Source organism: Salmo trutta, chromosome 3 (assembly GCF_901001165.1).
Source record: "Salmo trutta chromosome 3, fSalTru1.1, whole genome shotgun sequence".
NCBI lineage: Eukaryota > Metazoa > Chordata > Actinopteri > Salmoniformes > Salmonidae > Salmo > Salmo trutta.
The window spans coordinates 53,675,253-53,691,272 of record NC_042959.1 but is presented as its reverse complement, the minus strand read 5'-3'; the positions used below and the strand labels follow the sequence as shown (position 1 = coordinate 53,691,272).

Below are 16,020 nucleotides of genomic sequence, written 5' to 3'. Positions count from 1 at the left end.
AAAACTCTAATGTGCACTTTGACGTGATCACCTACTGTATTAGTTCAACCCCAATGAAAATGTATCAACCATATACTTTAGGCCTTCAACAAGATAATACATCAATTTGCCAATTTCGTTTTTGTTTATTGTGAAAAGTCTAATTGCAATCAAATGTTTACTATTCTATACTTGTATATCTCTCTCTCTCTCTCTCTCTCTCTTCTCTCGTTCTTCTTTCCTGTCACAGTTTTTCAGTTCGCTACTTGCCTCTCCTCCTCTCAATCCACAGTCTGCGACTACAGACCCTCCCCGGATGGATGCGGCTGAAACCAACGCACTGAAGTTGTGAAGTTATACAACTCCTCTTTCTTCACTGACTTCATCTGGAACTCATTTTCCACCGCTGGAAATGTGTTATAATATCTTGAGGTAGCCTACTTCGAGATCGCAAATACAGTGGATTAACAACAAATGCTTTTCACCCAGGTGAGTACAGAAAACATATGCGTTTAGAAAACAAACGATAAAGTCTCTATTGTAAAACCAAGATTCTGATTATGCCTGAGTATTTGCAGATTATTCAAACTGTAACGGTCATATTTAGATCTGTATGATTTTTTAAATTCTCTCCCATACTGTTGTCTTGCTCTTTTCTCTGAAGTACAGCACATACAGTAATACATCCTGACATGCCTGCTTATTACCATGTATATTAGTAAATAGAAAATAACACGTGAATACTGAACGCTTGTATTTGGAGTGTTGATTTTGTGAGTATTTCTTGTCATTAATGTTTGCTGGGGCATAGCCATATCCTCAATCATCATAACTAAACCGGGTCAATTCATATTTTGTTAAAAGGATTAGCCTATAGTCTTGATATGCAAAACATATCTGACTATCATAGAGTGCCATCTTAATGTGTATTGTTTGATCAGGCTTGCAGTTGATTGGTTTAGGGTTCAAGTTGTTTCAAAGACGGTGCTACTTTCATTTTATTAAGCGCCTCTGGGGTATTCCAAGATCTTAATTGACGTTGAGGCAAGGCAAGAGTCCTGACTAATGGCAACGAAACGTGGAGATGAGGTGGTTGTCACTTCTCGCAGTGTGCGACACATTGTGACATGGTCTGAGTGATTGAGTCAACATTCAACACTCTTCCATGTGTAGTCTGTCAAGTTGGAAACATACCAATAGGACAAACATAGGGAGTCCTCTGGTGGATCTGGCTCACCCAGTGGTTTTCATATCTATGTGGAGCGCATTTCCTCTTTGGATGACACATATACAGTTGAAGCCGTAAGTTTACATACACTTAGGTTGGAGTCGTTAAAACTCGTTTTTCAACCACTCCACAAATTTCTTGTTAGCAAACTATAGTTTTGGCAGGTTGGTTAGGACATCTACTTTGTGCATGACACAAGTAATGTTAACAACAATTGTTTACAGACAGATTACTTAATTTACAATTCATTGTATTACAATTCCAGTGGGTCAGAAGTTTACATACACTAAGTTGACTGTGCCTTTAAACAGCTTGGAAAATTCCAGAAAATGATGTCATGGCTTTAGACGCTTCTGATAGGCTAATTGACATCATTTGAGTCAATTGGAGGCGTACCTGTGGATGTATTTTAAGGCCTACCTTCAAATGCAGTGCCTCTTTGCTTGACATCACGGGAAAATCAAAAGAAATCAGCCAAGACCTTAGACCTCCACAAGTCTGGTTCATCCTTGGGAGCAATTTCCAAATGCCTGAAGGTACCACGTTCATCTGTACAAACAATAGTACACAAGTATAAACACCATGGGACAATGCAGCCGTCATACCGCTCAGGAAGGAGACGCGTTCAGTCTCTTAGAGATGAATGTACTTTGGTGCGAAAATCCCAGAACACCAGCAAAGGACCTTGTGAAGATGCTGGAGGAAACAGGTACAAAAGTATCTATATCCACAGTAAAACGAGTCCTATTTTGACATAACCTGAAAGGCTGCTCAGCAAGGAAGAAGCCACTGCTCCAAAACAGCCATAAAAAGCCAGACTACGGTTTGCAACAGCACATGGGGACAAAGAACATACTTTTTGGAGAAATGTCCTCTGGTCTGATGAAATAAAAATATCGCTGTTTGGCCATCGTTATGTTTGGAGGAAAAAGGGGAGGCTTGCAAGCTGAAGAACACCATCCCAACCGTGAAGCACGGGGGTGGCAGCATCATGTTGTGGGGGTTCTTTGCTGCAGGAGGGACTGGTGCACTTCACAAAATAGATGGCATCATGAGGTAGGAAAATGATGTGGATATATTGAAGCAACATCTAAAGACATCAGTCAGGAAGTTAAAGCTTGATTGCAAATGGGTCTTCCAAATGGACAATGACCCCAAGCATACTTCCAAAGTCGTGGCAAAATGGCTTAAGGACAACAAAGTCAAGGTATTGGAGTGGCCATCACAAAGCCCTGACCTCAATCCTATAGAAAATTTGTGGGCAGAACTGAAAAATCGTGTGCGAGCAAGGAGGCTTACAAACCTGACTCAGTTACACCAGCTCTGTCAGGAGGAATGGGCCAATATTTATCCAACTTATTGAGGGAAGCTTGTGGAAGGCTACCCAAAACATTTGACCTAAATTAAACAAGTTAAAGGCAATGCTACCAAATACTAATTGAGTGTATGTACATTTCTGACCAACTGGGAATGTGATGAAAGAAATAAAAGCTGAAATAAATCATTCTCTGTACTATTATTCTGACTTTTCACATTCTTAAATTAAGTGGTGATCCTAACTGTCACATGCGTCGATGAAAGGTGACCAAAACGCAGCGGGTATAGTGCCCATCTTCTTTTATTATTAATAAAAGAGAACACTTAAACGAAAACAATAAACCGACAATCAACAGTTCTGCAAGGCACACGGCTATACAGAAAACAACCACCAACAAACCCAAAGGAAAAAACAGGCTGCCTAAGTATGGCTTCCAATCAGAGACAATGAAAAACACCTGCCTCTGATTGGAAACCATACTCGGCCAAATATGGAAAAAATCCCCTAGAACCAAAAAACCCCAAAACACACAAAACAAACACCCCCTGCCACGCCCTGACCATACTACAATGACAACTGACCCCTTACTGGTCAGGATGTGACACTAACTGACCTAAGACAGGGAATTTTTACTTGGATTAAATGTCAGGAATTGTGAAAAACTGCGTTTAAATGTATTTGCCTAGGGTGTATGTAAACTTCCGACTTAAACTGTACTCTTTGTATGACTATTTCTTATTGCTATAAAGGTAAGCTATATGTCTTTGTTTGTCACCCAGCTTTACCTTAGGACTGCGAACTGGCCTAAAATCCTCCAGTGTAGTACCCAAAGAGATCTTGTGAATGGAGGCTCTTGGGAGAACTTGGCGCTGTTGCACATAGAAACACTTTAAATCTCAACACCTGGAAAGGAAAGATAGGATATGTGATTTACACAGTAAGCCGCTGCCACCTGGACCTGACAGCACCTAAACTCCCATCTACTGTGCTCTTCAAGACTGCTCACCAAAATCCTCAGGAAAACACATTGATATTCGTCTGTAGTATGCTGACCTCTTTACAAAAGTAGATACCCACTGGGCACAAACGTCAATTCAACATCTATTCCACGTTGGTTCAATATCATTTCATTGAAATGACGTGGAAACATCATTAATTCAACCAGCGTGTGCCCAGTGGATAAATCGAGATTCCGTGTGGATTCTTCTGTCTGATGTCCATACATACTGCTCTGCATATCTACAGTACACCTCTTGGATACGTGTCTGTTTGTCTACAGACTGTTACTGCCATCAGTGAGTACTGTATGAAGATTTGGTGATCTCTTTTCTGTCTGTGGTCTAACTACTGATTCCTCTCTTCAATCAAACAGCTGGAGTTTATCCATTGCTCTCCTCTGACTGGCCTTCTATTGACCATCTGTTTCTCCATCCAAGAGGTGAAGTATGGAGGTCTGGTGAGCCATCGGATATGTTTTGATTTGGGATGACACTGGCCAGACACACCAGAGCCGAGGTAGAAATAGGACGAGTAGAGATGAGGTTGTTACAGTATATTTACTTCACGTTAATTTGATCTTCCAAATGGCAGAAACCCTCTGTTTATAAAGGTTTATTGTAACTCCACATAGTACACTGGGTCTCTATGTGTTTTCTTTTGAAAGCTATGGCTTTTCATGAACGGTTTATACCAGGCCACACACCATTTGTGTGTTGTTATTGAGTTGAGATTGTAGTTGTGGATCCTTGCTTGTTTTTTTATCCAAACATGTCACTTTTTGGACTCAAAACATTGTTTATATAGAAGGTGGATTAATGGTTGTACTGTACAGAGGGCCTGGGAGGTTCTTACGAGGTTTTTTGACATTGTAGTCTGGCAGATTTAATGTTGTCAAATCTACACAGCAAACTCCTAGTTGATTCATAAACCTCCCAAGGATTTCTTTCCCAGCCAAAGTGATTGTCAATATTAAAATTAGTACTTGACTTGATTTGATGATTGGTCAATCTTGTCTTTTCAGTCTTTTGTGCAGATAAATCATCGTAATGGAAAACAGCAAAAAGCAATGGCACGTTCAAAAGAAGGTGACAGAGATGTAATATTCCTACGACATGCTTGTATAAGTCTCTCAACCCCATATGCTCTGCAGCCGTGCAGATAATTTGGAGCAGATACGACTGCAGCCATGCAAGACGTGGTTTTGGACCGGTTTTGCTGTGGAACATGGACAGTTACTATAGGCTCTGGCTCAAATAAACTTTCATAAAGAACAGTTGGTTTGGATAGAGGATCGAGGGGGAGGGGACTGGAAAGGGCTAATGGAGTGACCACAGAGTACTTGTACTGTGGTGAGTGTCTTTGGAGCTGCTTGTGTTGTTGGTTGGTTGGGTGGGTGATGTTGGGTAGGGAGGGTGGTATTGTGGAGGGGTGGTGGAGACATTTGTAATTAAGATTTGGGGGCCTGTTCTGGTGCCTCTCGTTTTATGCGGTGTCTATAGAGGAAGGCTGTAACAAACAGAAACCTGAGCTGTAGAGGGAGGAAATGTATTCCCTTTAACGTCTCATTGCTTTCTCAGGCCGTCTTGAGAAAATGGTTGTTTTTTCCACTCTTCGTTTCTTTCAGCAGCTGGTGTGAGGTCATTTATGTAAATGAAGCAAGAGCCGTTTATTTTCTCAACTGTTGGATAAGAATTCATATTTATAATTTAATGTGAATTCTGAATGCTAAAATAAATAACTGTTATGTCATGCTTGGCACCCCATTGACATGTACCTACAGCCAACCCAGTCGTCCACCAGCTGTGTGGAGCAGTGAGTCCATGGCTCTCCATCATGCATTTTATGAGATCCCCTCCCCTCACAAACATTTCCATTATTCAGGTCAGGTAATAAAAGGGAGAGTTAGTCACAGAGAAATGCAGAATGAGAGAGTATCCCTAGTCAACATCACCATTATTCAAAACAACAGTTTATGTTAGCATCCCAATGGATTTGCTCTTGGAAACTCTGGGTACAGCAATGCCAATATTGGTATGATGGTGTTGGTAGAGGATAGTTTTTATTTTAACCGCCTGAATCCCTCCTCAGTTGTGTTTACTTGTCAGAGGAAGGGAAGGTTGGGATGCAGACCTGGGTTTACAGGCAAGATGTTTCCTATCCGCTTCCTATTGTTTGTCCTAGTTCTGTCTCCCTGCACTCCACAGCGATGAGCGAGGGGAAGAGCTAGGAGAATGTGAACTTGTGGGGGTTTGGGAGACTGGGATGTTTTAACTTAGTTTTCTTTTTGCACCATGGCAGATAAACAGAACAAACAAACTATTTGCGTCAAGAGACAGCTTGGCCCCTGTGTTTTATAAGAGGTGAGCGAGCACATGAGTTAGTAGAGTCAATATTGAGCCATCTTTTTTAAATGGTAGAATGACCTATATGATCAAGATGACCCCATTTAAAGGATGCTTTTGGAGTAGTGCTGAAGGAAAGGAAGAAGCAGTAACACTTAATTTTACAGTGTGTTAACTACAAGGAAATGACTTGGTACCTACTCACAGCTATAGCCATTTATAGTTATTAGTTGTTAGGCTACCATTAGAGCATACCACATTAACACTTCAACTTATTTTTTTACGTAAGTTCAGATCTCTACTGATTAGTTCCCACTTTGCACACAGAAAAATAAAGTGTTACATTTGTTTGCTGTTTCCTTGATTGGCGAAGATCATAGCCAAAGAGGAAGGGATGCTCCTGGCCCCTCTCCTTCCTCACCTGCCCCTGCGTTATTTGCCCAGGACAGTCCTGTGTGGTGGCGGTGGTGTGCATCTGGCCCTTGTCTCCAGGTTGCCCCCTGCCTTCCTGTTCTGTCGAGCAGACCTGCAGGTGTGACACAAAACATTTGTTTAACCATATGATTATATTTTGCATGCATAACAACCACATGGCTGTATTTTCCTCTTACTCTTTGCTGAATTTATCACTTTTATGTTTTGGAGCCGAAGTGAAAAAAGTAACGCTGCCACCTATAGGTCTCAAAATAGGTTACAGCACCACCACTGTGAAAAGCATAGTCACAAAGACAAAGGATAGGAACATTTCTAAGGGTTCACCTTCAGGGTAGCACACGTGGCTCAAGTTCTAAAGTGACAAAAAAATAAAACAATTAGTTTGGTCTTTAACTTCCAAAAACTCAGAACGAGGGATATATTTTGGTTCTGTGAAGAAAAAGCTGCGATAAAAGGATCACTTTAATAAGGAGCAGATTTCCTCCTCGCCCTCCAAAAGCAGCGCACCGAAGGCCAGAGGCAGGCCAGTAAATCAATTGGGTTTAAATGAGAGGAATTTACTGGCCCAGACTGAACTTCCTGGAAAAACAGAGAGGTAGTAGAGACAGAGAAAGAAAGAGACAAGTACCTTATGATATGCATCCCACTCTTAGTTCTTCCCCTGGTTACTGTCCCATTGAGTTATTTTTGCTAGCATGTCACAGTACCTTTCTGATGTGCAGTCATTCAGCCATAATGCAGACAGAGGGACGAGTCTGTAGATGCACATCTGCCTGCACGTGTTTAGGTCTATGTCTCTTCATGCCTTATGCATAATGACCTAACCACATACCCTGCAGGCTTTTTACATTTAGGGGGTACATGAGGTAAATAAATGCCCAGATGGGACACCATTATTACTCCCCAAACAGGAAATGATGCGCAGAACTCATCCTGTAAATTTAAAGAAGATGAACAACAACAACAGAGAAAAGATATACCAACAGCTACCCAAATGGGTTCCAGTTCGTGCTTATCTCACTGACCGCTAATAAACTTGCCAGCCAGTTACATTAGAAGTGTTGTCTTATTCGAAAGCAGATGCTGCATGGTCGTAGTCTGTTATTGTAAATTGCTCTCAGTTTCATGGAACTGTGAAGTAAAAAAAATGGGAAGGCCCAGTGCAGTCAAACTTCTGTTTTGTATCGTATTGTACAAGAGCTGATGAAACTAACAATGTAAAAGTATGAACAAATGTGGTCAGTGTTATTTCCTGATAGTTGCTGGTTGAACATACAATATACACAGGACCTTCTAATTAGCAGGTTTGCATAGGAGGGAGTTTCGGCTTTCCATGGCGACATGGGGTAAATTGGTTAATAGACGAATAACAAAGAGCGTTCCAAACCGCTCTGCCAATAACAGCTAGTTTTCAGTTTTCCCCTTCCCACTCAGAGCATTCCCAGACAGTCCTAGCAAATGTTTTGCTTGAGAGATAGTTTTTTGCTTAAATGCAATTTTGCCCATTTGAATGGAAATCTATTACAGTAAGGCACTTAATTGTTACCAAGAAATGATATAATATTGATATAAAACGGCTTCATTAGGCCTTTAAAGCTAATGCCCATGGCATGAAATGTGTGGTGCTTGAACCCTGTGTTATTGAAGAGGACACTGAATCAGATACTCAGCCATGGGATTCTGAAGGATCAGTGTATGTTACACTAAATGTAGAAAATCTTTGTTTATTCCTTGGGGTGTCTTTAGTTTTTCTAAAGATCTGCATTGCACGGAAACCTATACAGTGAGGGAAAAAAGTATTTGATCCCCTGCTGATTTTGTACATTTGCCCACTGACAAAGAAATTATCAGTCCATAATTTTAATGGTAGGTTTATTTGAACAGTGAGAGAGAGAATAACAACAAAAAAATCCAGAAAAACGCATGTCAAAAATGTTATAAATAGATTTGCATTTTAATGAGGGAAATAAGTATTTGACCCCCTCTCAATCAGAAAGATTTCTGGCTCCCAGGTGTCTTTTATACAGGTAACGAGCTGAGATTAGGAGCACACTCTTAAAGGGAGTGCTCCTAATCTCAGCTTGTTACCTGTATAAAAGACACCTGTCCACTGAAGCAATCAATCAATCAGATTCCAAACTCTCCACCATGGCCAAGACCAAAGAGCTCTCCAAGGATGTCAGGGACAAGATTGTAGACCTACACAAGGCTGGAATGGGCTACAAGACCATCGCCAAGCAGCTTGGTGAGAAGGTGACAACAGTTGGTGCGATTATTCGCAAATGGAAGAAACACAAAAGAACTGTTAATCTCCCTCGGCCTGGGGCTCCATGCAAGATCTCACCTCGTGGAGTTGCAATGATCATGAGAACGGTGAGGAATCAGCCCAGAACTACACAGGAGGATCTTGTCAATGATCTCAAGGCAGGTGGGACCATAGTCACCAAGAAAACAATTAGTAACACACTACGCCGTGAAGGACTGAAATCCTGCAGCACCCGCAAGGTCCCCCTGCTCAAGAAAGCACATATACATGCCCGTCTGAAGTTTGCCAATGAACATCTGAATGATTCAGAGGACAACTGGGTGAAAGTGTTGTGGTCAGATGAGACCAAAATGGAGCTCTTTGGCATCAACTCAACTCGCCGTGTTTGGAGGAGGAGGAATGCTGCCTATGACCCCAAGAACACCATCCCCACCGTCAAACATGGAGGTGGAAACATTATGCTTTGGGGGTGTTTTTCTGCTAAGGAGACAGGACAACTTCACCGCATCAAAGGGGCGATGGACGGGGCCATGTACCATCAAATCTTGGGTGAGAACCTCCTTCCCTCAGCCAGGGCATTGAATATGGGTCGTGGATGGGTATTCCAGCATGACAATGACCCAAAACACACGGCCAAGGCAACAAAGGAGTGGCTCAAGAAGAAGCACATTAAGGTCCTGGAGTGGCCTAGCCAGTCTCCAGACCTTAATCCAATACAAAATCTGTGGAGGTTCGAGTTGCCAAACGTCAGCCTCGAAACCTTAATGACTTGGAGAAGATCTGCAAAGAGGAGTGGGACAAAATCCCTCCTGAGATGTGTGCAAACCTGGTGGCCAACTACAAGAAACGTCTGACCTCTGTGATTGCCAACAAGGGTTTTGCCACCAAGTACTAAGTCATGTTTTGCAGAGGGGTGAATTACTTATTTCCCTCATTAAAATGAAAATCAATTTATAACATTTTTGTCATGTGTTTTTCTGGATTTTTTTGTTGTTATTCTGTCTCTCACTGTTCAAATAAACCTACCATTAAAATTATAGACTGAACATTTCTTTGTCAGTGGGCAAACGTACAAAATCAGCAGGGGATCAAATACTTTTTTCCCTCACTGTATATTAGGAATTACCATGCCTGTATTGTAGAAATACTTAAACTAAAGTATAGTGTAACATCCAAATCTGTGTTACTGTACCTATCAGGGTCGCTGTGTGTCCTGTTGAGACCATGGTTCCTTTTGGTTTAGTGTTAGCCAAGGCAGAGGGGGGTTGCTACCACACCCTGCCACTGGAGAGGGGACTGCAGCTAAGATCTGGGACTAGTAGTATGAAATCTGCATGGGATTCAACCAAGGGAAAGGGGATAGTGGCTAGAGATCGAAAGTGTGCGTGCACACACTTGTTGTGGGGGAGGGCATGTGAGGTCCTCCATGAAGTCACTGTTGTTCTCTGTGTGTGCACATCTGTGTTTATGTGGATGTTTGATGGAAGGTTTTTTGATGACCAGGCAATTTTTTGCTGTCCACATCAGTTCAGCATTTCCTTTTGTTAGAGTACATAATGCTTGGCTGTTTCCCTTAGTGAGAAAATACAGAACAAAACATTATTGGAATACTGTACCATTGCTGCTCTACGGCCAATGATTAATTGGGTATTGATTGACAGACCGCAAAATTTAGGAAGTAGGAGATGCAGAGAGTGTTTTTGAATTTGCCACCGCCAGTGTAGTAAATCCAGATGTGCACAGTTTCAGACTACGGTGTGGTCATAAAACAGGCATGACTTTTCTAGACTTGTGTCACGACTTCCGCCGAAATCGGTTCCTCTCCTTGTTCAGGTGGTGTTCGGTGGTCAACGTCACCGGTCTTCTAGCCATCGCCGATCCACCTTTCATTTTCCATTTGTTTTGTCTTGTTTTCCTGCACACCTGGTTTACATCTCCTCATAATTACTATGTGTATTTAGCCCTCTGTTCACTCCATGTCTGTGTGGGGTATTGTTTATTGTCAGGTTGGCACGCTTCCAGCTGGTTTGCGACGGGTTTTGTTTTACACCTGTGCATTGTGGCAGCCGGTACTTTGTACTTGGTGCTGCCTCACTTGTTCTTTGGGCATTTGTTTTTGTGACGCGGTTGCGTTCTGTTCAAATAATTGCCTCAGTAAAGTGCTTTGTCCACTCATCTCTGCTCTCCTGCGCCTGACTTCCATGCACCAGCTACACCCAGCATTTGACAACTTGGGTGATCATAAGGAGGATTGATTTCATAACAAAACTGAAGTGCCTATAGAAAAACCAAACATCATTGAGGACCATAGAAGCAGGTCAAGATAACATTATTACTCTCTTTTGGTCTTGTTATCTTTTGACATAAAGGTTGAACTTGTGGCTAGTTGATGAACTTAGACACAAGTGCTTTGTCGGGTGGTTTTTGTTTTCTGATGGTCCACTTTAGATTTCAAAGGCTTGTGACCTCTTGGCCTTGTTGTGTATGTTGGAAGAACCCAGAAGAAAACAAACATGGATGAAAAGCTGAGTGTTATGTCTGGCAGTGTCATGAGAAGATCAGCCGAGGACGATACACATCATCTAGAATACTTCACTCAAGAGGTTCCCACAATACTCTGGTCCCAAAACAAGACAGAAGTTGAGTTAAAGAGACAACATGAAGAAAAAGAGCATGGAGATTCAAATAATGATTGAGGAAATTAGATTGACGTTGTGGTGTAAATGTTGGAAAAATAGATATGATGTGGGACACATCAGAGTGGTAGAGGATATTTTCGAATAATAATGAAAGACTGAAATCTGCAGTGTCTAACTCAAATTGGCGGTGGTCATAGTAGCTATATTATTGTTGTCACTGGCTGTCCATCCAATGTGTTTGTGTAAGTATGTTAAGCTCTTTGTCTATGCTTGCTTGCCTTGTGTATACGACAATCACTTGTGTTTATAAAGTACCATACGCATTCTTTATGATGAAGTCCACTTTTGTTTATGGAATTACATACATTTATACACTACCGTTCAAAAGTTTGGGGTCACTTAGAAATGTCCTTGTTTTTGAAAGAAAAGCAATTTTTGACATAAATTGATCAGAAATACAGTGTAGACATTGTTCATGTTGTAAATGACTATTGTAGCTGTTTTCTTTATGGAATATCTACATAGGCGTACAGAGGCCCATTATCAGCAACCATCACTCCTGTGTTCCAATGGCACGTTGTGTTAGCTAATCCAAGTTTATAATTTAAAAGGCTAATTGATCATTAGTGTAACGATGTGCGCTGAGAGTCGGGAAGCAAGTTCAGGGAGTGAGTGTTTTAATAAATGAAACATAATACAAAACAAGAAACACGAACAACGCACAGACAGGAAACAGAAACAATGACACCTGGGGAAGGAACCAAAGGCAGTGACATATATAGGGCAGGTAATCAAGGAAGTGAGTCCAGGTGAGTGATGACGCGCAGGTGCGTGTAACGATGGTGACAGATATGCGCCATAACGAGCAGCCTGGTGACCTAGAGGCCGGAGGGGGAGCACACGTGACAATTAGAAAACCCTTTTTCAATTATGTTAGCATAAATAAAACTGACCTTTAGACTAGTTGAGTATCTGGAGCATCAGCATTTGTGGGTTCGATTACAGGCTCAAAATGGTCAGAAACAAAGCACTTTCTTCTGAAACTCATCAGTCTATTCTTGTTCTGAGAAATGAAGGCTATTCCATGTGAGAAATTGACAAGAAACTGAAGATCTCGTACAGCGCTGTGTACTACTCCCTTCACAGAACAGTGCAAACTGGCTCTAACCAGAATAGAAAGAGGAGTGGGAGGCCCAGGTGCACAACTGAGCAAGAGGACAAGTACATTAGAGTGTTTAGTTTGAGAAACAGACCCCTCACAAGTCCTCAACTGGCAGCTTCATTAAATAGTACCCGCAAAACACCAGTCTCAACATCAACAGTGAAGAGGCAACTCTGGGATACTGGCCTTCTAGGAAGAGTTGCAAAGAAAAAGCCATATCTCAGACTGGCCAATAAAAAGAAAAGATTAAGATGGGCAAAAGAACACAGACACTGGACAGAGGAACACTGCCTATAAGGCCAGCACTCCGGAGTCGCCTCTTCACTGTTGACGTTGAGACTGGTGTTTTGCGGGTATTTTTATTGTTTCTTTAATCAGAACAACAGTTTTCAGCTGTGCTAACATAACTGCAAAAGGGTTTTCTAATGATCAATTAGCCTTTTAAAATGATAAACTTGGATTAACTAACACAACGTGCCATTGCGACACAGGAGTGATGGTTGCTGATAATGGGCCTCTGTACGCCTATGTAGATATTCCATAAAGAAAACGGCTACAATAGTCATTTACCACATGAACAATGTCTACACTCAATTTTATGTCATTTTAATGGACATAAAATGTGCTTTTCTTTCAAAAACAAGGACATTTCTAAGTGAACCCAAACTTTTGAACGGTAGTGCATGTGTAGTCCGACATCATGAGGAGGGTGATGTGTAGAGGTATGACTGATATCTGACTTTATACCCCCATTTTCTCGTACACAAAAAAAAACTTCACACCTTACAGACTCATATCTCTTCACTGTCAGGAACCAAGGCCTTTTTCTAACTTTAATCCAATGACTTGGATGAGCATCATGATCATGGCATCATGTGTGAAGTGATTCAAGGGGTAGTATAACAATAGGATTGTGGGGTCCAGGGCACCACAGGGTGACTCACAGAGACCTTCAGACTATAGGTTACTTCCTGTTGTAATGTCACCACCATATTGTAGTAGGACAAGGGATATTACTACAGGGCATGGCAGGAAGAGCAAAGGAAGGGGTAGTTCTGAACAAGCAAGCTACTGATGATGATTCATGCTGCAACACCGGTAAAATCAACATTCCTGCGAATGTTTCACTGGTCATGATTATCAGGATGTCTAGAAGTCATAACACAAATTGTGTAATTGTGAAAATCTCAAATTATGTAGTAATTTATTGATTCGTTATTCAAGACCTGTATGTCAGGATGTTACAGTATTTCTTCAGAATAATTATGGTAAATATTCATCTACAGCTGAGGATTCGGTTATGAATGGGGTTATACCATTAGTGGATTGTTCTTTTATACCAACTAAACTATACTAAACAGCTTGTCTCCAGCATGGAGGTTCATTCACTATGAAAACTCACTGTACACGCATGTGGTCTCTAGAATAATACCACTTGATTCTATGGTAATTATATATGGTCTCTAAAATAATACCACTTGATTCTATGGTAATTACATGTTCAGAATCCTGAACTGTTACTGGAGCCTTCTAAGCGATGGTCGCACGATAATGCCAACGGTGTGGTCTTTCTACCGTGTTCTTCAAGCCTGTGTTTTCTGGTTATGGTTTGTGGAAAGGCTATTTTTATTTACAAGAAGCCCAAGTGTCTCTGCACACGTTATGATCCCCAGTACATCACGACGCATATAATTACTGCTCTGTATGGTCATGTCCCTCCAAAACCTCAGCCAGGGCCGCCATTTTAGGTTTTCCACCATTTCATATAGTTAAGCTTGCATAGAAAATACTATTAATACCCTAAACAGTACTTTTTAATCTGAGGTGAGTGTTTTGGGGTGTACTGAACATGTACATATGCATGTGTTTTTATTCTGGCTAGAGTACTCCGGAGTGTTTGTGTTTGTGAGGACCCCTACACTTTCTCTGACCGACGAAACCACAGTCACTCTGCCTGTGGTTATGGTCTGGAGTGTGCCGGCCCTGAGGTAGTTTACACTGTGTGGCTAGCTGGTTGCAGACGAGAACACACAAGCCCTCACTGTGGAGCAATGCCGCAGGGATGGACTCAACTTGGAGAGAGAGGCCTCAACTTGGCCAAACGCCCAACACAACAAGAGAGAATATGTTCCCAGAGTGTCAGTACAACACGTTTCAATTGGCCAGGCATTCATACCAACCTGATCTATAAGATGACTCTGAAGAGGATGGCTGACGTTTTACAGGGACATCAGAACAGCGATTACTCACCACAAACTGGAAGAAGCTTTTTCCTTTAATGAGTCTGATGAGAAGGATATACTGCTTTCCCGGGGGGAAAGGCCAAAATCGCCGTCATTTGCGTGAAGAAAAGACGGAGGAAAAGAGGGCGCAGGCCGGGCTGCCTTCTGAGAATCCGTAGGTGAGCGAGTAAACTCCCACTGCCATCCGTTCTACTTGCTAACATGCAATCATTCGAAAATAAAATTGATGACCTACGATTACGATTATCCTACCAACAGGACATTAAAAACTGTAATATCTTGTGTTTCACCGAGTAGTAGCTGAACGACGTCACGGATAATATAGAGCTGGCGGGATTTTCCATTCACCGGCAGAACAGAGAAGAAGCTACGTCTGGTAAGACGAGGGATGGGGGTGTGTGTCTTTTTGTCAATAACAGCTGGTGCGCGATGTCTAATATTAAGAAGTCTTGAGGTATTGCTCGCCTGAGATAGAGTACCTTATGATAAGCTGTAGACCATACTATCTACCAAGAGAGTTCTCATCTATATTATTCGTAGCCGTCTATTTACCACCACAGACCGATGCTGGCACTAAGACCGCACTCAACCAACTCTATAAGGCCATAAGCAAACAAGAAAATGCTCACCCAGAAGCGGAGCTCTTAGTGGCCGGGGAATTTAATGCAGGCAAACTTAAATCAGCTTTACCAAATTTTTACCAGCATGTCACATGTGCAACCAGAGGGAAAAAAACTCTAGACCACCTTTACTCCACACACAGAGATGCATACGAAGCTCTCCCCCACCCTCCATTTGGCAAATCTGACCATAATTCTATCCTCCTTATTCCTGCTTACAAGCAAAAACTTAAGCAGGAAGTACCAGTGACTCGCTCAATACGGAAGTGGTCAGATGACGCAGATGCTACGCTACAGGACTGTTTTTCTAGCACAGGCTGGAATATGTTCCCGGGATTCATCCAATGGCATTGTGGAGTATACCACCTCAGTCATCGGCTTCATCAAAAAGTGCATCGAAGACGTCGTCACCACAGTGACCGTACGTACATATCCCAACTAGAAGCCATTGATTACAGGCAACATCCACATCAAGCTAAAGGCTAGAGTTGCCACTTTCAAGGAGCAGGACACTAATCTGGACACTTAAGAAATCCCGCTATGCCCTCAGACGAACCATCAAACAAGCAAAGCGTCAATACAGGATTAAGATTGAATCCTACTACACTGGCTCTGACACTCGTCAGATGTGGCAGGGCTTGAAAACTATTACGGACTACAAAGGGAATCCCAGACAGGAGCTGCCCAGTGATGCGAGCCTACCAGACGAGCTAAATGCCTTTTATGCTCGCTTCGAGGCAAGCAACACTGAAGCATGCACGAGAGCACCAGATGTTCTGGATGACTTTG

General features: G+C 42.0%; 1 protein-coding gene across 6 annotated transcripts in view; it reads left to right on the top strand.

The window, feature by feature from the left end:
* Positions 1–262: 262 nt before the first annotated feature.
* LOC115178658 (platelet endothelial aggregation receptor 1) overlaps positions 263–16,020 on the top strand; it is a 38,136-nt gene continuing 22,378 nt past the window's right edge. Inside the window, exons 1-2 of one of the 6 annotated variants that reach the window (XR_003872661.1) lie at positions 263–468; positions 3,898–3,981. Coding sequence is in view for 2 of the 6 variants with exons in the window: in XM_029739940.1 (XP_029595800.1) it covers positions 3,971–3,981 (11 nt within the window). In the remaining 4 variants the exon portion in view is untranslated. Of the gene's footprint in view, positions 469–3,897; positions 3,982–6,271; positions 6,399–16,020 lie in introns of those variants that run through there. The other 5 variants (XM_029739940.1, XM_029739931.1, XM_029739919.1 and 2 more) reach the window with 5 other exon arrangements.